Genomic DNA, 25,764 nt, shown 5'->3' with positions numbered 1-25,764 from the left:
TGCTGGTATCACTAGTGATAACCAGAGGGAAAAACAGGAATCTAGAGGGTCAGGGACAAAGCAATCTGTTGGAATAAACACTCCTGTGGGGAAGGGCTAAAGAAAGTGCTGGCCTTGCTACATCACCTTCATCCACGTATTATTTACCTAACGAGTTCCAGGATGGAAGACTGATAAGAATATAGCAGATGGTACTAATTTGGCCTTTGCTAAAGCATTAGATACAGCACCTCAAGAAATTGTACTTGGGAAATTAATTCAAATTGGCTTGGTTCAGCACACAATCATCGAAGATTAAAAAGTAGCTGAAGGATGATAATCAAAAGACAGTTAAGTGACAGTCCATGCGGTGAGAGACTTGGGGTCAACACCAAAGCCATTCTTGTTTAGGGGTTCCATTCAGGGCCCAGGAAAGGAGGAAACAACTCGCTAATGAGATCTGCAGAGGACACTAAGCTGGGAGGCGGCGGAACCGCACCGACGGGGCATAAAATTACAAGGCAGAGTTCAATTGGAAAAAACAGCTCATCTATCTAGGGGAAAACAACCCTAAACTTGAATAATATTCAACAGACAGGCAGGATGAGGGGCAGCAGAAGCATGTAAAAAGAGCTCTGACAGGCTGTAATGTGACCGAACCAAGTGAGAATGCTAAGGGAACATGAGGAGTGTGTCATGGGGGAATGGAGTGCTTTAAAGGGAAAGCAAACTAAAAGCAGACTGCCAGCAAACGGGTGGTCTTCATGCGAGGTCAACTCCACCACTAAAAGGGGGGGGAGAGTGCATTCTGAACTGAAAACATTTTTTAATGGCTACAGAACCACCATTCCCATCTGGCGGGTGTTCCAGTCTTTCTCAGATCTTCACTCACCTTGCTGAGGGTCCGTATCTAGAAGATGGCACTGGGCTGCCATTCTGGGGCTAACAATATTGTTTAAAGGAAGACTCATAGGTCACATTGACCATTTCTCCTACTTCTTTATGAGGTCCTACTGCCTTGTGGCAATGCCTCACAGGCGCGGGGAAGTGGTTTATTCCTCTCTGTTTACTCAACCTACAACACTGCAATGACCCTGAAGGCACTTTTTCTACCACCAGTCTGAGAGCAACGGGTCAACACAATTATCTCTAAGCTGCCTACAGCTTTAACAGACAAGCATGTTATTACATTGATTCTGCTTAAAATGAGTGCTAAGAGGTTTTCTTCCTAAAACCTCAAAGTTAAAAATTTCACTATCCTCAATACCCAAAAAACAAATAATCCAATTAAAAAATGGGCAGAGACAATGAACATTTTTTTTCCAAAGAAGACATACACATGGCCAACAGACACAAGAAAAGATGTTCAACATCACTGATCATCAGGGAAATGTAAATCAAAACTACAATGAGAGATCACCTTGCACTTGTTAGAATGGCTAAAATCAACACAAGAAACAACAGGTGTTGGTGAGGATGTGGAGAAAGGGGAACCCTCTTGCACTATTGCACTGCAAATACAAACTGGTACAATCACTCTGGAAAACAGCATGGAGGGACACCTGCTGGGTGGCTCATTTGGTTAAGCATGTGCCTTCGGCTAAGGGAATGATCCCAGGGTTCTGGGATCAAGTCAGGCACTGGGCTCCTTGCTCAGCGGTGGGCCTGCATCTCCCTTTGCCTGCCATTCCCCCTGCTTGTGCTCTCTCTCTCTCTGACAAATAAACAAACAATCTTTTTTTTTTTAAAGATTTTTATTTATGTATTTGACAGAGAGAGAGACAGCGAGAGAGGGAACACAAGCAGGGGGAGTGGGAGAGGGAGAAGCAGGCCTCCCGTGGAGCAGGGAGCCCGATGCGGGGCTCGATCCCAGGACCCTGCGATCATGACCTGAGCCGAAGGCAGATGCTTAACGACTAAGCCACTCAGGCGCCCCAATAAATAAATAATCTTAAGAAAAGAAAAAGAAAACAGTATGGAGGTTTCCCAAAAAGTTAAAAATAGAACTACCCTATGATCTGGCACTTGCACTACTAAGTATTTACCCAAAGAATATAAATATACTTATTCGAAGGGACACATGCACCCTAATATTTATAGCAGCATTATCTACAACAGCCGAATTATGGAAACAGCCCAAGTGTCCACTGATTGATGAATGGATAAAGTGGTGTGTGTACACACACAGGCAGGAATATTATTCAGCCATAAAAAAGAACAAAATCCAGCAATTTGCAACAACATGGATGGAGCTAGAGAGTATAATGCTAAGTGAAATAAGTCAGTCACAGAAAGACACATACCACATGATTTCACTCCATATGTAGAATTTAAGAAACAAAACAAACGAGCAAAGGGGGGAAAAAAGAGGGAGGCCAACCAAGAAACAGACTCCTAACTATAGAGAACAAACTCATGGTATCAGAGGGGAGGTGGACAGGGGAAATAGGTGATGGGGATTAAGGAGTATACCTGTTGTTGTGATGAGCACTGGGTGATGTATGCAAGTGCTGAATCACTGTATTTTATTATACACCTGAAACTAATATTACACTGTATGTTACCGGGAATTTAAAAAAAAACTTAAAATATATTTAGAACATAATCTATAAAAGAGCCTTCACTATCTATGCATCCTCATTAAACAGTACACGTAACTATTTCCAACAGCATAATAAGAAAGCTTGTTGGGGTGGCTGGCTGGCTTAGTAGAGCATGTGACTCTTCATCTCAGAGTCGAGAGTTCAAGCCTTCCACATTGGGTGTATAGCTTATTAAAAAAAAAATTAAAAGATAAAGAAGAAGAAGAAAGTTTGTTTGGCCTTACTTTCCAGAGCAGCTATGCAAATTATTTTCATGTATATCTGCCTGTCACAAATATTCACTAGTGGCAGAGTGACACAGGGCCAAAAACAGGAGTCTAGCTCCCACTGTATTGCTTAGTGCTCCTGCTATGCTGGGAACTTAGAACCTGTTTTTCAAGTTACCACCAGGTCACTCTGAGCCCACCCACAGACTGAGCATAGACTCACCCTCTGAATCCCACTGAAGTGTGGTCTAATTACTATCCATTTCCTAGAGTAGCTAGATCATCAAATAGTACTTAACGATATGAAGCTGCATTTCCCAATACGGGTTCTTTCAGCCAGGCTGCCTTAGTGATAATACAGGCAGGGAGAGAAGGAATAAGTGAGGAAGGATCAGGAGAAACACCAATTATGGATTATATATCATATTATTTTGTGCTGGCCATTAAAGAGCCTTAAACAACCAAAGATACTGGTGTTTTCCCTGAACTCTTTGTGTTCATGAATTAGGTTTTAGACAGGGCCTATTGGGAAAAACCCACAAGAAAGAATCCAAAAAGCTACAATAGTCTGACAGGCTGATTTCTTAGTTGACATTCTGTGTGACATTCTATAGAAGCTCTATCCATCAGGATGTGACATGGTGTTAGAGGTAAATGTCACATATCAGGGCACCGTTCTGGGCCGAAGAGCAAAAGAAGTGATCTCAATGACAAAGTCTGAGGTATAGATAACATGGGCCCCAACTCATTCCTCCTCAAACTGTAGAGCATAACCTGGCAACTACCAAACTTCTAGAACTAAGTAAGTGGCTGAGTGCAACACGTGCCTCTTCGAAACAGTGGCTAGATTTTCGTTGAGACCAAGCAGTCTGCCGAACTACCCAAGTCAGTTCACCAATAGCTCATTTTTTGCTCTTTCCTGGGAAGTCTGGGAATCACTAAACTACCAGCACCACACACTGACATAAGTCTCTGTGAGTAAGAGCCATAAGGAATGTCACTGGTAAGAAATAACCCGGAGCAGTATGCACGTCCTTGGGGCAACCAGCCGCAGGGAAGAAGGACAAGAATAAAATGTCACAGGGCTTCTCAAATGCTCTCCTGCCAGCGATCAGACGTGTGAAAGGAAAGCTCATTTCCTAATAAATGTTTTCATTTCCTTCGTACATGACAAAAGGTCGAGAGGTGCTAAATGGGAGGGGCTGGGGAGCAGAGGTCTCTGGAGGTAAGAACCTCAGGCAAATGTCCTGCACACAGAGGCAGGACTTCACTGTTAGTCCCAGGGAATGGCAGAATGGTGGTGGTAAAAATATCTTACATTCTCACCTACGATTCATTTGACATCCACATGAGATCATATGTAATATATGCCTATTTTGCAGATTTAAAGAAATGGAGGCCCAAGTGTACTTAATCAAGGTTACACAGCACATTCAAACTGTGCCCCTTTTCTTTTGATAGAGGAAAAACTGGGATAAAAGCATACTACAAGCTTTCTCGGCACATTGCTTTCCATCCCATTCTGCTCAGGGACAGGCAGTATAGTGGGAAGGAAGAACGATGGGGCTGTTGGCCTCCATGTGTTCACTTTAGAATTCTTCATCTCACCTGGCCTCTGCAGCAAGCAGCTCGTCATAGTGAGAGGACCGCTGATCGTCATCCTGCCGGTATCTGATCACCGTGGCCAGACCTTTGCTGACAAGGGCCTCAGCAATGTTTCTGCAACAGAAAAGACAGGTCAGTGAGCACTTGAGGTGCATATGGGGCTGGCTCAGTCAACAGAAATAATAACAGTTAGCACCTGGAGGTCTTAACGCATCCTGACACAGGAGGGAGAAGCCAAGGATTTCAAGACCACTGAGTCGCTAGGCTAGAAATCCCAATAAAAGGTGGAATAACAAAGTTCCCTAGCTCAGCATTTTTCTGGTTACTACAGTCAGATGCTGTATCAATCCATACACAAAAACTAGCAGAAAATATCTGTAAAAAGCCCACATTAGGCAGGGCTATTTACAGAATGTTATAAACAAGCCAGTACCCTCAAGAAAAGTCTTCTCTAAAACATCAGGCACACAGATAAAAAACAAAACACATAAAAGCATGACCTAAATTTCTTAAAAATCTCCTTTCTAGCCTATATTCTAGAAAAATGCCTTGTTCCAGCTTGGCAGTGTTAGAAAGATTAGTTTAACATAACCCCCCAGTGCTTCTCTGTCTTCTCAGACAGTGGCTCTTCTACCCAAAAGGGGCTTCTAGAAGGTAAGGCTATGAATGAATTCGGTGGCAGGCAGGGGGTGGGGTGGGGTGGGGTGGGGTGGTGGTGGTGTTCCTATGGTGGAATGAAAATTCCTTATGAAGAAATGGCATGAGATGGGGCGGGGGGGGGGGAATTAGGTAAAAAGTGTAAAATCAGAGATGACCAGCTTTGGAGCAATACTCCAAATAAAGAGTCCTTTTAGGACTACAGAAATATTCAGATTAAAACCCTGCTTAAAGCAATTCTCAAATGCGTCGAATCTTCTTTTCTTCACCAGAATAAGAGGTGCCACCGTAAGTGGCCTCCATATCCTCTAACTAGAGAAGAGTATGCGGGGAAAGGACTCTCAGACAACAAATAAAAATTTGCATGATTCCTCCCCAAGCTGGAAAGGGACCTTTGATGTGAAGCAAAATAAGCTGCAAACTGCAAAAACAAAATTTTCAAAAATTACCTGTAGCCAGCACTGGAGGACAAGAGGCACGATACTACTGGGGGAGAGTGATGGTTATGTCTCTCTTTTTGTCTGTCATAGTTACACCAAAGGCCCTGCTCAAACCATCTGGTTACCTGCCCTTCAGGGAGGAGGTAGGGTAAGCAACAGGCTACTGCACCATATGCTAGGATTTAGTGTTGTTAGAAATGTAGTTACTGCTTAACAAACTAGTGTTCTTAGAACCTCAGACTCTGGAGATGCTGGAAGCTGGACTAATCACTCTACATGCATGTTTAAGCCACTGAAGGGTTTTCTTCATCAAAAGCCAGGAATTTACTTTTTTAAAAGAAGAAAAAAATATATGCGGGTAGAGAAAAGAGGAAAAGATGCGATGGCTGACTCTCTCTCATTATGTGCCCCTCTGCTGCCTGTTTATCTACTGCCAGCACGATATTAATATCTCCAAACTGCCACGGAATTAGCACTTCTCAAAATCCACTCCCACAAAGAGGCTGCTTTGCTGGCCACCCTGTCTCCTGAGTCACTGCATAAGCGTGCTGGCAAACGCCATCATTATCACAGAGCTGGGTTTGGCAGCGGGGAGAATGCCAACAGCCCCGAACCAGCAGCTGTAGGTATTGATATATGGTGAGAATTTAACTAAGGGTGTTACCAAGAAGCCCCAAAGGGCAGGAGAGTAGCCCCACCCACCAACGGGTCAGAGAGGAGACTGGGGGACAACTCCACCTGTGGCTGAGTGAGATAGGTCTTGGTGATTGGAAATGCCCAAAGAACAAAGACATTATTTGTTACTGCATTTTGAACTTCTGTGCACTGACATTTTATAGTCAATACAGGGGGTTTGGAAGAGAAAGCTGGAATGACTGAGCAGGCAAGAAAAGATTCACACAAATAAGCCTCTACGTGAAAAGATAGAGAAAGCGAAGCGAAACAGCACAAATGTTTAATGATCCACCCCTGTTAATGCTGCTCAAATCAATTCACAGAACTGAACTGAGTACCTACAAGGCCAGCAGAGAACCAAGGGCACAATCGTTCCCTTCTGTATCCTGTCAGCTAACAGACATTATTAGACAAAGCAGATAAGGCCTCAGATTCCCACTCCACAACCTGCCCACTACCAGCCTCTTCCTTCTCTCTATAGCATAGAGCATAAGCCATGTTCTCTTCACTTCTTATCCCTAATTACAGATTTCTCCTGGAGGAACAGTGGTGCTGGTGCTTAGTGAGCAGTGAGCAGAGGAAAATCACATGAAATAATAACAGCTGTCATTACTGGGTGTTTACTATAAACCAGGCATGTGAAAATAACATCACATGTATTTTCTTCTTGGTGTATATTCATTTCCCTGTGAGGATTCATCATACCGTCTTACAATTATTAATTGACTGTCTATCTTCCTTTCTAAATTATGACGTCCGAAAGGGCCAGGGCTGCATCTTTCTGCACTGAAGTGCCTAGCCCTATAAAATAGCTGGCATAAAGTAGGCAGTACCTATTTTCTGAATGAACTTAGTTTATTTAGACTTATTTTTTAAATGTGGCAAAATCACAGTACATTCCTTTAATTTTGTTTTAATACATCCTGAAAATTTTGAGATTCTCTTTGGAGTATCAGAAAAACACCCAATTGTTTTGGAAATATAGTCCTGGAACATTATTATCCTAAGCGACTATTAACCAAGCTTGCCCAGCATAGAATTAAGGACAAAAGCTTTCAATGTGCCTTACCAGCTTTTGTCTTTCCCCTCCCCATCATCTAAAATTTGAATTTAAAGAGAATGAAAGGGAGAGAGAGAAAAATGGAATTAGCCTAGATCCATGGACTTGACTCTCTAATTCATTTCTTTTGGCTACTAATGAAAGGTCAGGAGATTTTCCCCTTGGCCAAAGATGGCTCAGAACCCGACATGGGTGCATTGATCAGTTGCCCAGTGGAAAAAAGAGAACATTAAATTATGTGCCATGGCATTAGGCTGCTTTAGACAAATTTATAAGTTCTGCTTTCTTGAGTGTATCAGTAATTCTACTCCAATTACACATGTCTGGCTCAAATGGATAATTCACAATCAGCATACAAAAAAGGACCTAACAGCCTTGGAAGTCTAACAGGATATCATCTCTGTATCAGCTAGAAACACAAAGAATTAGTGCTGGGACTGAAATGCTTCTCCAAACTAAGAGAGAAGTTTAGGTTCTGGTAAAAGTGAACCACTGCCATCAGGCATGATCAGGTGTCCCCGATACAAACAATTTAGGCCTCACATACGGGCTTTCTCAAAAGGTCTTCACATAGTTGACATCTTCACTGTCCACTTGTTTCCCCAGCAAGCGGGTTGCAAAAAGCTCATACTTTCCCATTATAAGATACCTTCGAAATCATAGGGTAGTACACTCTGCCAACATGGTGAACAGGTATTCTATGCCCATACAGGAGAAGAGGATTCTTAAAAAGTAGGTTTGAGTTATAGTAGTTTATAATTGGTCACATTTTTGCCTGCCTTCCCCAAGCCCAACCCCTACCCCAAGACTGGAATAGCAACACACTGATAGGTCAGATACCTGTGATTACTTAACTGGTGTATATGTGTGTAATTCTGAAACAAACTTACAGAAAAGTAAGACATACTGTATGTAACAAAGAACATGCCATCCTTCTTTGATCCATGTGCGAGGGAGTAACCCACCTGTTATACCCTCACCCCCAAAACCTTCAGTATGCATTTCCTATAAACCAGGATATTTTCCTACAAAATCAAAAAATAATGAGTAGAACCAGGATACCAATAAGGACACATTACTACCATCTAATCCACAAATTTACTACTTAAATGTTGCCAATTATTCCGACAGAATACTTAGGGGGAAAAAGGATCCATGTTTCCTTAGTCTACAACAGTTCCACAATCTTTCTTAGGCTACCCCATGGCCTTAACATTTCTGAAGAGTACAGGCCAGTTATTTTGGTTTGTCTGATGTTTCTTTGTGATGAGATGCAAGTTATACATCTTTGGCAGGAATATCACGGAAATGATAGATGTATTGTTCCCTTGGCCTCCTATGAAATGTACAATTTACTGATAATGTTCACTTTGATCACTTGATTAGTGTAGTGTCTATCAGGTTTCTCCACTGTAAAGTTACTCTTTTCCTCTTTATGACTGACAGGTATTTTTTGAGGAGACCCTTTGAATTATGTGATTTTCATCCCTCAAATTCCCAAGTTATTCATTTATTTAATTATATCAATATAATATCATGGAATGTCATTTTATTTAAAGTCATAATCCACTACTATCACTATTTGTTGTCATACTAAAATTGTTCCCAATTTGGCCAGCAGGAGCCATGTCAAGCTGGTTTCTGTGTTCAGTGGACATGCCCCCACCCCCCATCATTCCTTGAGCACTTCCTTGCTTTCTGGTATAACAACATGTTCCAGGCTTATCTTGTACAGTTTTCTGCAGCTCTGAAATTAGCCATTTATTTAATAGCCCACATTTACATCTTTATTTCTATACGTTTATTTCTATATCAATCTATAACTACTGAAAACCATGTGCGGCAGTCATGAAAATGTGCCTCTCAGATCTCTGACTGCAGGAAGTGTAATTGACTGACAGTCCCAGCTGCTGTGCTCTGAAATCCATCACTGTTTCAGCCAAGGCTATGCTTCCCACCAGCTGCTGCTTGCCTGAGCACAGCAGATACTAAGGCAGGCCTATTGCTGAGAGATGTGGGACTCCTCTGATGGCAACTTTGGCTTGAAAACTCCTTGTTGGCTTGGTGGTAACTCTCTTAGAACTTGGAGAGCTTAGACTTTTCCAGTTCAACCTTCCTTTCCTCCCACCCTTTGCCACAGAGATTAGGACTGCATTGCAGTCTGATGGCACTCCCAGCTTCTTTCAGCTCCCTTCCCAATTTCCCACCCAAGGGTTTCCCCTAATTAATCTCTTTCATGTCTAATTCTGTCTTGGCATCAGCTTTTTAGAGAACCTGAACCAACATGCCATGAGTTCACAAAGATACCCACAATCCCACTCCAACACTACAAGGTTCATTTTCATTTTCTTCCTTTCCGTATTTGTACTTCCCTTCTGACAGAAATGTGGCTTCCATTATCCTTAATAGTTTATTTATAGGAAAACCTTTACTATATACACACATACACGGTCTCACTCACTCACACATTTAATGACTTCCATGATTTGGTCCTAACAGTAGAGCTCACTTAAAGAGAATGCATAACTTGATAAAACAGAACCCGGGTTACATGGATAAGTATTTCAAGACTGGGCATAGAGAGTAATTCCATAACTCACAGACTTGCGCACATGCGTGCAACACCCCCCTTCATTCTCCATCTGAATAGGGTAACAGATAACTCAATGGCTCTGGCTCACATACCTTCATCTAGCTGTTTGAGCTTAACATTTTCCACTTAGAAAACATCTACATTTTATCAGTCACTGAGGTGTCCATGGAGATTGCAAAAGCAGCATATTTTCCTCAAGGCAAACATACACATGGACACATTCAGAAAAATGTAAGCCTATAAAGAAATGCCTCTACACTATATTCCAGTCAAGGCAAAAGAAAGGGTTGAAAGATAATTAATTCATTCACAAAAGTCATGTCGTATAGATCAGAGGTTCATATCTCATATGTGTGCATGCATCCCCCCACACACGTTTTCCATACAATGTCTTTACAATAACTTCAAGGCCTTGTAGTCAAATTTCATAAACCAAGCACAACATGCACCCCATGGCTAGTCACTGTGAGAACATGGTTCTGACAAGACATCAGGCATGTAGCCTGGCCCTCTGTCACCCATGATCCTCAAAGACTCCAATGTCTTAAAGCCAGAAAATGGCCTTCACATCCTTTTCACACTGGCTGTACCTTTGGCATAAAGACAGGCTTCCTCACAAGTGCTGGGATGGAGATGCCCAGCTGACAGGGTCCCAATATTGATTTCTAACATACCAGATGGCTCATCTCACTTTTCCTCAGCTATACAGGGATGTTCTACTGTGGGGCAGAACCAGAGAAGCTACAGGGCACTGATGTCTTTCTTTGCAAATAGGTAAGACAAAAGCAAGGAGAGAGAGGTCACCATAGGATTTGGTAAGAAGGTAGAAAGCAGCAAGGACTAGAAAGCTATTTTCTTTAGAATATTAGGTCCGCCTGTACTCATATAGTTGGCTCTGCACTCTAAAAGATAGCGCAGAAGTGGGGAAAATGATTAACGGCTAACAGGCCCAAAAGCTAGGCTCCCTTTAGATCTTCTTTACAAGTTCACACTAAGACCTCTAATATCCATGCCCTTTGAGGCAGGAACCTGACAATTTCAGTCCTTTTTTTTTAAAGATTTTATTTATTTGACAGAGAGACACAGCGAGAGAGGGAACACAAGCAGGCAGAGTGGGAGAGGGAGAAGCAGGCTTCCCGCCGAGCAGGGAGCCCCATGTGGGGCTCGATCCCAGGACCCTGGGACCATGACCTGAGCCGAAGGCAGACGCTTAACGACTGAGCCACCCAGGCGCCCTGACAATTTCAGTCTTAAGACAGACTTGGTTTTTATAGGCTGACAAAATAGGCTATAAAGGGCGAGAGTGAAATTCTAGATGAGAGGCATCTACGGACAATGGGCAATGAATAGATCTCTTATCATGTTACTGTTTTTCAACTAGGCCTCAAACCAGGAAAAAGTCTTACAGAGCAACAGGTAGCTTCCAAAACCCAGTTATGATGACTACTCCAAGGGGTAACACATTGCCCCTCCCACCCAGTGTCTTTTATCCTCCAATCTCCACTGACTGAGGTCTCATGAATCTGGAACAATAACTACCCCCCCTTTTTTTTCTTAAAACACATCCAAGAGGCACTTCCCACATAACTAAGCAGCATATGTAGACAGGAGACTGTTTTAGAAGCATCAATAATTAGCAACATGTGAGGTGGCACACAACATCCTTTATAGATTTCCCTATTTTTTCACTCCCCCTTTGAAATAATGGAATTCTAAAAATAACTAAAATGATTTTTTTTTTGGTATCTTTTAACCTTTAAAGGCTCCTTTTTTTCATTTAAAAAGTCCTATCACCAGGATGACCACCAAAGGATCTCAACAGTGGCTAGAGATTTTCCCAGAATTCATGACACCCAAACTGAAAACAAAGAGGAAGATTCAAATGCCTTGAAGTCCCTAGACAGGCTCAGCCAGAGACTAGGGTAAAATGAGGGAGAAAACCAATGATTACCAAGGGCTGTATTAAGGCACCTGGAGTCTTCAGAGAAGACATCCTTGCTCCTGACTCAGTGACCCACCAACCCAGCTGTAGTTATGTGGAACATAAGACATAGCGTGACCCACAGAAAAGCATGACCCCAGAAAGCCAGACTGAAGAATGGGCAAGTATGGAATGAGACTGATCTGAACACCCTTAGAAGCAAATTAAGCAACAAAACAAAAGCAAAACAAAGAAACCCCACTCTTCTGAACGAAACTCTCCAGTAAGTTTTAGTTCACATTAATGAACATTCAGAAAGATGTACAGGCTCTAAACACAACTGTTCTGTCAATGAGAGCATTTTCTAGAGACTGGAGTTGAGATATGAAAGTTAAGAACTCTTGGAACGACTCTGTCTTCTCTTTGTACTTTAATGAAACCTAATCATTCTTCCTCAGCAGGAGGGGGATATGGAGAGGAAGAATGAAGACTGATGGAGATGGACTTCAATTTGAAGAACTCAAAAGGATACACAATTTGAATGAAACCAAAGGAGAAAACTGGCAGGCTGGCAGAAATGAAGAAAGGAGGGAGGGAATGAGAGAGGGAGGGAGAGAAAGGGAAGATGGAGGGGAAAGAAAAAGAAAAAAAAATCATTCAATGAATAAATTACTGCTTTGCAGACAGATAAATCCTTGAATCCCCACAGCACACATCCATCAAAACTTCATTACTGATAATAGGCTTACTCCTGAGCACTGACAAAAGCCTCTCTAGCTTCAGAGGCCATGTCCCACTGAGCAACCAACACTACTCTTCAGTTTAGGAAGAAAAGAAATAAAAGCAAAGTTACCTAGAGACCAGGGTTTCAAAAGTGGGTGATGAAGAGATGTCACTTCATATTCAACCTGTCCAGAATAGCTAATTTTCTACTCTAAGGTGTCTCTGTGCCATATCATACCCATTCCCTTATTTCCACTCATGCGCCACAGGAGGTCATATCTACTCTTGATCTCCTGAAAGAACAACTAACAGAAGAGGAAAATAAGATGGAAATATACTTGGAAGCAGCAGAATTAAACATCTAACCTGCTATATAACTCTGGCTAGTGGAGAGAATAGTGCTGAAAAATATGGGTCAAAGTGATTTAGAAAAGGCAAGGGAAGAAGCATAACATCAAATAGTTATATAAAATAGTTATGCTTACTAAATAGACAATTTTATTCTGCCCCCAGGATTTCTGCAGTGCTGTAATCTTATTGCCACCTCTTACATGATAGTTTCATTTACTCAGCAATATCATGGTTACGGCTTTCTAAGACAAGGAAATCTGTGGTATTATACTCCATTTTGCCAGCTCCTCTGAGTTTCACTGCACTTACCAGTCATATCAGACAGTCAGGACAGTGATGACTGCTGGATGAAGTAGGAGGGGCATATTAAATATAAGTGGCAATAAAATGATGTCCACCTTCAAATACCTAAGATTTTCCCCGATCTCCCTCAAAATAAGATAGAAGAGAAACAGTGAAGAAAAAAATGTCTGTTTCATAGACAGAAACTGCATGGACTTTCCTGCAACTCCCTTACACTATAGGACAGAACACAGAGTATGTACCCAAAGTGACACTCCCTCTATTAGACAAGCATGCTTCTTTCCCAGGACACAAACAGATCTTTCAAAAACAACTAAGCAATTAAATACTGAATCCAGCTTGAGGAAAGTAAACTGTCTAACAAATATGTACTTCCAATCCAGCCAAGTTGGTCCCCTCAATGCTAAATATGCCATGCAGTTACATTTCCAACTATTTGCAGGACATGTGAATTCATATGATTCATCACCATGTAAAACTCAGCATTTCAAAAATAAAACTCCCTTTCCCAGATTAAGTGTTTCTAAAACCTACTAAATCAGCTCATTCTCCTAACATCTCTAACTCTAACTGTAGGGCCATCATACTCCCAGTCACCCAGGCCTGTCGTCTCTTATTTCCACATGAAATTAGTTGTCAAAACTTTGAACTCAAATTTCCAATGTTTCTCTCATGAATGCTTTCTTTTCTTTCTCCCAGTTGTGGGCTCCCACTGTCTCTCACCTGGACTGCTTACAACAGCCTCCCTAGTTTCCTTGCAATGTCAACCAATTCTAAACACAGTCAACTGAAGCCCCTTAAAGCACAGGCCTCAACTGTGATCCTCATTCTCAAACCCACCACAATCACAGAGACTTTTTCCAATATGGAGACAATATTAAGTTATCATATATGAAATGATGATGGAGGGGAAAGAGAGGAGAAGGGGGTGGAGGGGGGAAAAGGGATTGGGGAGGAGGGAGAGAAGGGAGGAGGAGGAGGAGGAGAGGGTTAGGAGAAAGAAAACAGAGAGAAGGAGGGAAGACTGACCTTTTATAGTACTATTCTACATTGGTCACAAAATTCTGAGGAATGAGGAACTCTTATCATCCCTATTTTACAGATGAGAAACGTGAGGCACCAGCAGTTTACAAAGGTCACGAGTGATAGTTATAACCAAGAAAGGCTACGTAGAGACTTGGCATTTCAGTGATGAAAAGGATCTTGCTAATCACCTTACCCAAGTCCCATGCTGTAAACATCAGATGACAGAACAATTTCCTTGATTTTCACTCAAAAGATAATTTCAGATTTAATGAACATCTACTGCGAGTTTACTATAGGACAGGGATTTAACACATTTAACCTACTCCTGCTTGCGAGGCACACAGTGGTATGTACAAATAGTAAACAATTCAGACTTAACACAAGCAATCCTCTTTCCTTGTGGCAGAGCCATGATTAGAAGCCCAATTTTTTATTCCAATTTCAGTTTTCCTTTGGCTAAACAGCGCCACAAATAATAGGGTAACAGAATATTAAAGATATTCTTTTTTTTTTAATATTAAAGATATTCTGCAACAGAGCCTCATATGCCTCCCTAATTCTAGTCCATTAATCGCTTCTCAATCTTCTGCTCAATCTCAGCCCATTTCACTACCAAGCAAGAGCCTTGCACGCTCCCGGTCTCTCCGCTGTTGGCTGTGCTGCTCATTCTGCACTCATCTTTGCACTGCTGTATCTTATTATCTCCCTTTGTATATATATCTTGTCTCAGTGCCAAACACTTAGTAGGCCCCCAACAAATATTTATTGGCTAGTTGATTGATTTCACTCGAGTTCCCAGGGAGTTCTGTGGGCGCTGGATGAAAACAAAGTAATAAATGAGTCACAGAATTTTTGAGCAAAAAGTGCCCAAAGAGATAAACAAATCCAATAACCTCCAAAGAGAGATAAAGATAGACCCAGAGAGAAACTGAACATTTTTAAATGGGTTGTCTAAAGAAACAGAGAGTGACGCCACCACAATGGGCATCTAAGATCCTTCAGATTCTCAGCCTATTTCCCTTTATGGTACAGCCGTCCTTTAAAAATTCTATAACATAGGGGGCACCTGGGTGGCTCAGATGGTTGAGCAGCTGACTCTTGATTTCGGCTCAGGTCATGATCTCAGGGTCCTGAGAATGAGCCCTGCGTTGGGCTCCACACTGGGTGTGGAGCCTACTTAAGATTCTTTCTCTCCGTCTGCCCCTCCCTTTCTAATTAAAAAAAAAAAAAAAAAGTTCAAAAAAGTTTTATAAAACAGGAATAAGTGTTTTGTGTACATGAATTATCCCAGATGCCCTTAATCCATTAAAAACTTATCAGAACATTAAAAATAATCTAGCTACCTATTATAAATTGATCATTCTATTACTATTAGCTAATATATATATATTTAACATTTAATTATTATAATTATTTACTTATCCGGGCATTTGGAGGACTTTTTTTCTGGGGGACGGGGAGAAATTATTCAAAATGTGTGATGACTTTTCTCTCATATATATTCCAACTATACATTGTAGACATAAATATGCTTTCTTTATCCCCGATTTTCTCTGCTCCTCTTTCCCTTGAGGAATGAACGTTTTGCAAAAGAGCAGCATAAGGAGCATGGACAAAGGTGTGCGGTGAGAATGTCCTCAGACTTCTCTTCCCCAGGAATAGTGGAGGGCATTCACTGAATTTGTCCAGTCACACAGGGGGCTCCTTCTCCTACCACTGTCCTAGACTCATGAATCAATTCACTGACCCAGAAGAGGTCCTGCTACAAAAGATGATCATAGTCATTCATTTTTGTCCATGGTCTTTATACACATGTTTGAAAGACAAATATTCAGCTCATCCATCCCCCTTTCAACAGAGGGCAATATTCCACTGTTGGAGCTTTCTACCACGTAAGATGAAAATCATCAGATGCCTACCCTTGACTCTGTCCCTAGCAGCCAGTGCACGGACATGCTGACAGTGGCTCTGTCAGTTAAATGCTCCTGCCTTGGGAGTGATGCCAAGGAGAAGTGGCAGTTGGAATTCATTTACCATGGTGTCTTGCCTTTGGGGCAGCACCCCATGCAGGTGGTGATGGCGTTCTAGCCACACAGCATCAAAGTAAAGACAATTTTCCTGCTTCCTGCCCCTTTGGAGGTGCCCTGATCCCCATCTATTTTCCAAGTCTGATGACACTCTGGCCTTAGGTCAGTTCTCTTAGCTCCTCATAACTTCCCATATCCTCCTCTTTTTTAGGACAGAGTTGTTGGTGTTCCTTACAACCAACAACATCTTAATGGATTTAACTGACATCATGAAGTTGCATTCCCAAGAGTTTAAAGAAAAAGTCCCTAAGCATAGGTTATATAGGTCAGTGGCCTCTAAACCAGGAAACCTGGGAGCCAAGGCCTAGGGTGAGAGGCAGGTGCCCTAGTAAGGCTTGCAGAAGTCTGTAGGCCCTATAAAGGCCATATAAGGTGCTCTCTTCCCAGAGGCCCACTGTATCACCCACATCTCACGCCATCACAGGTCCAGGGCTGGTGGCTGGGCAAGCACCAACCTTTAACTTTTTGCTTAGGTACTTAGTGTAAGGGAGTACAACTCTATTTTGCCCTCACTGCTAGCTGGGTAAGGACTTATTGGTATGATCTGTACCTGAACACTGGATCCTCTGTGAGGTTCCCCAACCAACCTGTAACCCAACAGTTCCAGCCACTTGCTAAGGAAAAACAGAAGTGCAGGAGAAGATGAGCAATAAAGTAAGGACAGCTTTGAGGATATTGCCATCAAGAGAATACAAGTCAGTTTAGGAATGCCCATAAACATATTAGAGTGTGTAATATGAAAGGCGATTATCTTAAAGTCATGAAAACATGTACCTATGCCTTTACAAAAATACTATTATATTCAGGTATAGGGATCTATTAGAAGTGCTTCTAAGAACAAATGAACAAGGTAAATGTAAAGAAGGTCTACTGTTAGTGAAAGAGATATTCTACTAGTTATTTCATTTGAGTTTCTAAACAAAAATGATGTCCTAACTACATTCATCTTAATGGAAAAAACAAATGAGAGGTGGTAAAATGCTTACCAGTTAAAACAATTTCATATCTTTAGGAACTAAAAACATTCCATTTTAGCTTAGTTTGTTTGGTCTGTTTGCTTTCCAAAATGCACACGATAGGAAACTAACTTTCTAAAAAAGACATTCATAGTGTGGCAGAGCTTTGTTTTTGTTTTTTTAAAGGAGGTTCTAACACAAGGCATTATCTCATATCAACACTTTAAGAGGGCAAAAAGTCTTCATCTAAATTATAAAAAATGAGTGAAGAGACAGAATAACAGTAAAACAAATGAATATGATAAAAAAGAAATGTTAAGAATAAATGATCAATTCTCCTTCATCCGACGAGAGAAATTACACACAGCATTTATATTTTTCTTCAATAGTGAAAGCCACTTAATGTTTCCCACTTCCTCCAGCCCTTTGTGGCCATAGAGAGCAATTATGAGCTTGTTTCATAAAGAACTCACGGCACAGAGCAGTGATTCAGGGCAGAGGATCTCAGTTCTTACCCCAGCTCTCTGGCTGTTTAAACTCTTGTGAAGGAGCTAAGCCTGTATCTATAAAATAAGAGAGCAGATCTAAATGCTCTATAAAATGGATTAGAATATATGTGAGCTAGAACATAATTTAAAAATGAACTAGCAATTACTCATCAATAGTCATACATGTTTGATAATAGCTTCATCTTTCTACCAGTATTTTTATATAGCACTAGCTGATAATATTCAAGGCAAAGTAGATTATGTATCATTTCAGTAAGTATATAAACACTAAGGTATGTTTATATACATTTCTGGTTATGGTTTGTAGAATACTGTGGCAGGAGGCACAGTTTCTTCCAATCCTTCTACTAGGGACTATAAGAGCCCTATCCTTTCTGTGCGTTCAAAAAATGGTGGGAAAGGGCGGAAGGCCAGGCTGCTTGACAAATTTACTTATTCTCGACAAATATTTACTTATTCTTGACAAATATTTATTCTACTCAACTGTTTAATGTCCACTATTTCTCTAAGATACAAGGCATTGCCCAAATATTGTGGAGTATTAAAAAAAGAGGACAGAGGGATGAACAAATAAAAGTATATACATACATGGTATATTTTCTACCAAGGAAACTAAAGACCAATTTTGGATTCTTCACCAGCTAAGTTCCTTATACTCTGGCTAAGTACTTCTTTCAATGGCAAGAAACTGCCGTTACTCACTAGTAGAAATGTGTTCAAAGAACTGATTCAAGAGTAGAACTGACATTTAACAGGAATTTATTACATTTCTTGAACCTCTGAGGCTCACTAGATTAGGTAGAGTAGGAGGTTTACTGATCTTATCACTGAACATAGTGAAAAAATCAGACTCACCTTTACATTTACATAGTTTGTCAAGTACTATTTTGGCCTATCAAGCTTACACTTGAGTAATATAAGTAGCAGCAACATGTCAATAAAATAATTATGAGATGTTTCCTGAGTAGTCCTATGAGACTATATAAGATTACTGCACAGTAAATATTAACGAGAGGTAGACTTCATTACTATAGACTATAAGAAAATATCAGAAATACTTCATTCATTATAACTACAGAGTTTAGAGCTGAAAGGGTCTTTGTGTTCTACTCCAATTCTCTCATTTTACAGATTGTAATGTCTCTGAATCTCAGATTAGCAAACTATTTAGTGACTAACCTGGACTAGAACTCAGGTCTCAAGTCATAAAACAAGCATCCTTCCACCATGACAACCTGCCTCCAGTTTCATAAAAAGACTGGAAAAATTGACACACACAACTCAGACGGCACTCAAAGGCATTATGCTAAATGAAAAAGGTCGACCTCAATGGATCACACACTGTAGGAGTCCATTTAGATAATGTTCTTGAGATGACAAAATGACAGAGATGGAAAATGGATTAATGGTTGTCATGGATGTTGGGAGCGGAAAGGTGTGGTAGTGGCACAAGGGAGATCCTTCTGATGACTGAATAGTTTTCTGTCCTGATTGTGATGGTGGGCACATGAATCTACACGTGATAAAATGGCAGACACACACACTGCACCAACGCCACATTCCTGAACTCTGTTTTACTATAGTTATATGTTATAGTTTTTACTATAGTTACTATAGTTTTTTACTGTAGTTATATAAGTTATAACCATTGGGGGGAACTGGCTAAAGGGTACATGGGATGGACCGCTGTACACTTTTGCAACTTCTGTGAATCTATAATGACTTCAAAATAAAAGTTAAAAAAGAAAAAGTCAATAGAACTTGAGCTTACTAAAAAGAAAACAAAAGCACCAAAGATTCTAAGCTCCATTCTCAATCAGAATAATCCTCATCCAGAATAATCCTTTGAAGATTAAAATCAACAAAACTTGCCATTACTCCTCTGCTCAAAACTCCACAATGGCTCCTATCTCATTCATTGTAAAAGTCAGATACTTAGAGTGGCTTACAAGAACATATATGGTCAGCTATCCCCCTTCCCGTTCTTACTGACTTCATCTCGCACTGCCCCCACCCCTGCTCCCCCTGCTCCAGCCATAACGCATTCTTTCTATCCAGGTACACTTGCACCACAAGACCTCTGTCCCTGCTGTTCTCTTTGCCTTCATACCACTTGCTCCTTCACTTCATTCAGGTCTTTGCTCCTGCTACCTTATCAGTGAGGCCTGAGTACCTACTGAAAATGTGCCTCCTTCTAATCCTGGAATACCTCCTCTATCCTTCCTTAGCTTTATTTTCTCTATAGCACTTCTGACCATCTACATAATTCTACATATTCTATTTCATTTGTTTAACACCACTGGAATATAAGTTCCCACCGAAAAGACAGATTTCTCTCTACAGTATTCATTACTTTATGCCCAGTGCCAAGAGTACCTGATACATCATGTACTAAAGAATTAACCTGCTGAATAGACCAGAAAGGAAAAAGAAAATAATAAACCAAAGTGGAAAAGTAAAACAAACATGTTATATTCGCGTGGCCTAAGGAAAAGGTGCATTTAGGGATTACATATAAATGATACTGCATTTCATTTAGATTTGCAATCATGAGACCAATTCTGGCTTTAATGAGGAGAAACCTGACAAAAGACATTTACCTTTTAAGTCCCGTTTTTCTGTGCTATCATACCAAGGGGATTAAAGTGAAGAACCTCTAGGGTCCCAGACAAAGCTAAAATTCTCAATGGGTCCATGTGAGAATGGACATGGAACATCTGCATTTCAGGTCTAACCCAGGTCTAGAAAGGAGATAAGCATGGGGAGTCATGGAAGGTATCTGAGCACTGGTTCTCTCAAAGACCCTATATGTGGCAAAAATTGTAGTATGCACTGGGAATAAAAAAAGAGAGATTTGTGACCTAGTGCTGTAAGTGTCGTGAACCTTACAGTAAGTAAGTGCAGGGTGCTGATGAAGCACATATACACATGCCCAGTTAGGGTTTTGTTTGGGCAGGGTTCCTAAGGTAAAGCCTCCCTAGGATGTAAACTACTAAAAGATGAGTAGGAGCTATCTAGGAGCAATGTATGTTCCAGACAGAGAGAGCAGAATGACTTCAAGAATAGTGAGTTTAAGCTGTTTTTGTTTTTTGACAGAAATGATGGATGAAAGCCAGGGAATGTTAAGTATAAACATGGAGAGGTAAGCAAGGGCCAGATCACGGGTTTGTATTAATCCTAAAGACTGTGGATGATTAAGGAAGTCTTTTAAGCAGGAGAATAACAATCAGATTTGTTATCAGAAAGCCAATTGCGGCAGTAGTATGGAAAATGGATCAGAAGGGAGTTAAGACCAGTAAGGAGACAGCATAAACCAGGCAGTGAGGAGAAAAAGGCTGGAATGAACTTGATATATACCAGCAGATAATCAGGTATGGAGAGTGAGAGAGGAGGAGATAAAGATGACACTTTTGGATTAGCGGAACAGAAGACTAAATGGTGGCACCATCAATCAAGATGTGAGATCATTCCAGGGAAGGAATAGCTTTTTAAAGGGGAGAACATGAGCTCAGTTTTAGCCATACTGAGTTTTGGTATCTAAGAAGCAAGGTGCAGTAAGCACTTGGATATATTGGTGGGGAAAGCCTGACAGAAAGAATTGGGCTAGAGACCTAGGTTTGGGAATCAGTAACATCTACCTGAAAATTGAAGCAATGGGATGAGTGAGATCACCCATGGAGACTGAGGCGGGATAAGAAGACAAGATGGAAGCCTGGGAAGCACAAATATTTAAGGGGCACTCAAAAGCAGACTGAAGAGAAGTCACCGGAATTGTAGAAGGAAATCCAGTCAAGTATGCATACTAAAAGAAAAGAGAAAAAATTTCAAAAAAAAATGGTGGTAAGTTTTAAATACTACAGAGATCAAGTGTAAGCGAGGATTGAGAAGTGTCCTTAAGGGAAGCACTGGTCTCCTAGGTAAGCTCAGTTTCAATGATGTGGTGGGGTCAAAGCAGATGGTAAAGGGATGAAGAGCAAATGGAGACAGAATTAAAAGTTCTTTTAACTCTTTTAATTAACTTGGCTGTGAAGAGAAGACAAGAAGAAGGAAAGCAGCTACAATAAAGAGAAGACTAGAGGATAATTTTTAAAAGTTAGTTAAAAAGAAAAGGGATACCTGATGGCACAAAATTCCTATGAGACCAAAAGAGAGAATTCAGAGCATTTATGTAGAAAAATTAGTTTGGAAAGTAAGAGGCTGAAATCTTCCATGGAGATGGGAAGGCAGGAAGGAGATAAGAAAGCAAGCAGGGGAAAGACAAGTGTGGAGATGTGAGAACCAGGTTAAGGTGTTTCCTAGATAAGCCTGTATTTTTTCCATAAAGCAGGAAATGAGGTTGTGTGCTGAGAATGAGGGGAGAGAAGAAGACAGTAGGGGGCTGAACTGAATATAATTGTGAAAATTGGAGCTAGCTCTGTGGTAAAGGCATAGGAAAACAGCACTTACGGGGAATAGAGCCGGTAGCGGTAAGCAGGAAGAACCGGAGACGGACAGACTGCAGTGAGGAAAGGCTTACGGAGAGGCTACTGAATTCACTGAGGTCTGAGTTGTGGGGTACATGGAATGGAACGATGGCCAAAACAACAGGGAAGAAGCGATAAGGGAATTTGTTAACAAATCAACATATCCATCAGCCCTTCCTAATTACGCTGCTTCTCCCAAGACCTCCAGAGTGTCACCAAGGCAGGATCAAACATCCTCAGTTATCACAGCTCCTGGTGGGAACTAAAGCTATGGATGGCTTGTCCCTGCCTCGCCCCTGACTTTTAGACATCCCAGGCCAAAATGTTTGCTCTGCTTCTTGAACGATGGCACATAATCCAATTTACTGACCCATTAAACCTCAACGACCATGCCTATTTAAAGCACATCTGGAACTATACCCTGTATGAGCAGTGATCAATTCTGACAGCTGTCCGATCAACCTGGACAATTCTTCAAAATGATCCTAGTCTAGAAGCTTGGCTTCTATCCAAGCTCACTACGTCACAGACTGATATGAAAAGGAATAAAATCAGTTAGTGAGCACTACAAAAGTGGGATCCACTCCATTGCCTGGGGTGCTTTTTAATAAGCTACACAGGTGATTCCAGGGCACACAAGTTTGAAAACCATCATTTTTAATCAATATTAGTGTTAAACATATTAGCTTTGAGATGAGAGGAGGACATACAAATGGTAATGGAAAGCAGGTATGTGGTAAATTAGGAGGGATAAGCAAAGAAAAATAGAGTTGATATGATGATGTAGAGTTGATGATTATCACCATTCGGGGGATAGGTGAAGCTCCACATTAACAAAATACTGTTGGGAAGCCATTCACAGAGAAAAAATACCAGGATCAAGACTGACCCTTCGAGAATGTGAAGCCAAAGGACTTAATTATATCTCTTAAATATATATATATCAAAGGCAAGGCATGTCACTTAGAAAGAGCATATCCATTTTCCTGCTTCTCATTTCACCTCTGAAGTTCATTTCTTAAAGATTGATAATCAACAATGCTTTCAACAGCTGTATGGCATCTTTTCTCTAAAGAAATATGCAATATGCTATTGCTTTGAGCCACATTTCCCTAACCTACTTCTAATCTTGATCTTCCTAAATTAACCAAATGGAGAGAAACCACCTCCAATTCTTTACAGATAGGAGAAAAGAGGTCTGGTAACTTAGGAAGGGCAATGGGCAAGAATAAGTAAACTCTAGAGAAATTCAAGAAAGCCAGCATGTGTGGATGTCCTTAGAGGGACACACTAATGTAATCACCAGTAGTCTCTCTCTCTCTCTCTCTCTCTCTCTCTCTCTCTCTCAATGGAATTCCTGCTTGACTGCTGATCTGGGTGAAAGCTAATTCCCCCCACAGTGAATATTGCTGTTGAGATGCAGAACTCTCTACCATCTGTTATGCAGAATTAGCATAATGACAGATTATCTAATCCCTTACATTGAATTGATACAAATGGCACTCTTACACCACCAGTTCAGGCGTATCCTCATTCATGTGGTCTTATCTCCACTCCATAAAAACTGGTCCTCCCACCTTGCTGGTGATGGATCTGGTCTGGAGTTTACCCCCAAACTTGCCTGAAAGTCCAGGTGCTTTACCATGAGACACTTTCCTAAAATATTTTATTCAGGAGTGGGAGTACAGCTGTTATTCCAGATGCATCGGAAAAGGGGCATGCTGAACAAAAAGAAAATCTGTCTCTAGGAGACTGGCAAAACTACTGCGTAGGGCAGTGCCTCCTTGAATTAGATCGGGTTGAAAATTTCAAAAGGAAAGACAAAAGGTTAAGTCAGGGCTGATCTGGGGACAGTGACAAAGGGAGAAAGGCAAAAGGAAAGAAATCAGAAAATCAAATGGGTAGCAGTACAACACTAACAGGAGAGGCTCTGCTGTTTTACAGATTCAGGTGTTCTACACAGACCCAGGGTAGTATTAAACAAAAAATGGGAATCAGACACCTAGAAAATCAAGGACATGTTCATAGGACCAAGTAAGTAGAAGAGCACAATCAATAAGAAGTAGAATGGACAGCTAGCTGCCTGTGGCATCAAACAGATGTGAATTGTCCTATCACCAGTGACCAGTACAGAGACAGTTCAATTAGAAGTGAAAAGCCATCAGAATGTATTGAAAATAATTTCCAAAACCAGCATTTCCTCAGAAAGTGAGCTTCCAGGGTCAAGAGAAAACATTATAAGAAATGCACTTGCACATAAAGGGATACCAGGTTACCGGGGCGGGGGGGGGGTGGTGGTTCTTGTTCATTTTGAATATATAACTCTTTGGATATAAGTGAAATCATTAAATATTTATTTAAAACATTTATTAATCTAGAGGTATTGTTTAAAACACTACATTTCAGAAACAGGTGTCTTCAAGCTACACTCTCTACAAGTGTATGCAACATTATCAGAGCCACTTGCTAAGATTGTTTCCTTTCAGCTTCTTCCAAAATTTTTATGCATAACTGTTTTTGGAATCTACATATAATGGTGCTATCAGAAATACCTTCCTTAAGTCACAAGCATCCATTTTCATAACATATGGGTGGCTGGTTTCATCCCTTGTTCTATCGGTATCTATTCATTCCTCCATAGTGTGAGTCCCTACCTAGAACTGAGGTTGCAGTCTCATAGTCTGTTTTTAATTGCAGTTTTATTGGAACACAGCCACGTGCATTTGTTTGCATACTGTCTGTGGCTGCAAAGGCAGAGCTGAATAGTTGCAATAAGACCATATGGCTTTCAAAGCTAAAATATTTACTATCTGGTCCTTTATAGAAAAGGTTTGTCACCCCTGCCCTAGACTAGTGCTTTTAAGGGAGAACTTTAATAGGTCACTTCCGGGGCACCTGGCCGGCTTGGTCATAGAGCATGCAACTCTTTTTCATCTCAGGGTTGTGAGTTCAAGCCCCACATTGTACGTGGAGACTGCTTAAAAAAAAAAAATAAATAAATAAAATAAAAGGTCACTTCCTATGACACCCAGCACTTGCAGTCAGGGAGCCATACTCACCAGAGTAAGTGTTACACTGTGTAAAAAAAAATTGGCTCATTTTTAATGATGCTGCAATGTGATCCTCCTGTAGCACTGACCAAGGCTTTAACAAGCTCACTGATGTGTTCAAAATAAACTAACTGGGGTGCCTGAGTGGCACTGTCGGTTGAGGGGCTGACTCTTGGTTTTGGTTCAGGTTGTGATGTCATGGTTGTGAGACCAAGTCCTGTGTCAGGCTCCACACTCAGCCCGGAGTCTGCTTAAGACTCTCTCCCTCTCCCTCTGCCCAAACACCCTCCCCCACAGCTACTAGCACACGCTTGCTCACACACTTTAATAAATAAATCTTAAAAAGTAAATTAAAAAAATTAATTGAGGAAGCACTAATACATGAGCCTCTGTAAAGACTCTAAGTAGGGAGACTTCCTCTCTTCTAAGCACTGGTGGGCAGGGGAGGCCCACACCTGACATTTACTTAGGGTACTACGCTCTAGCCACAAGACTCTATAGTACATAAATTAGCCCCTCTCTTCCAAGGACAATCACAATACTACCATTAAGAGTCA

General features: G+C 41.0%; 1 protein-coding gene across 1 annotated transcript in view; it reads right to left on the bottom strand.

The window, feature by feature from the left end:
- Positions 1–25,764, bottom strand: part of SND1 (staphylococcal nuclease and tudor domain containing 1) — a 410,120-nt gene that overhangs the window by 182,223 nt on the left and 202,133 nt on the right. The window contains exon 13 of the mRNA XM_088018648.1: positions 4,397–4,507. Coding sequence (XP_087874774.1) covers positions 4,397–4,507 — 111 coding nt within the window. The remainder of the gene's footprint in view (positions 1–4,396; positions 4,508–25,764) is intronic.

This window comes from Eumetopias jubatus, unplaced genomic scaffold (genome assembly GCF_037043125.1).
Source record: "Eumetopias jubatus isolate StellerSeaLion01/CBP00866 unplaced genomic scaffold, mEumJub1_p1.0 scaffold_14, whole genome shotgun sequence".
Classification (NCBI taxonomy): Eukaryota; Metazoa; Chordata; class Mammalia; order Carnivora; family Otariidae; genus Eumetopias; species Eumetopias jubatus.
The sequence above is the reverse complement of the archived record's forward strand: the minus strand, read 5'-3'. Positions and strand labels throughout refer to the sequence as shown.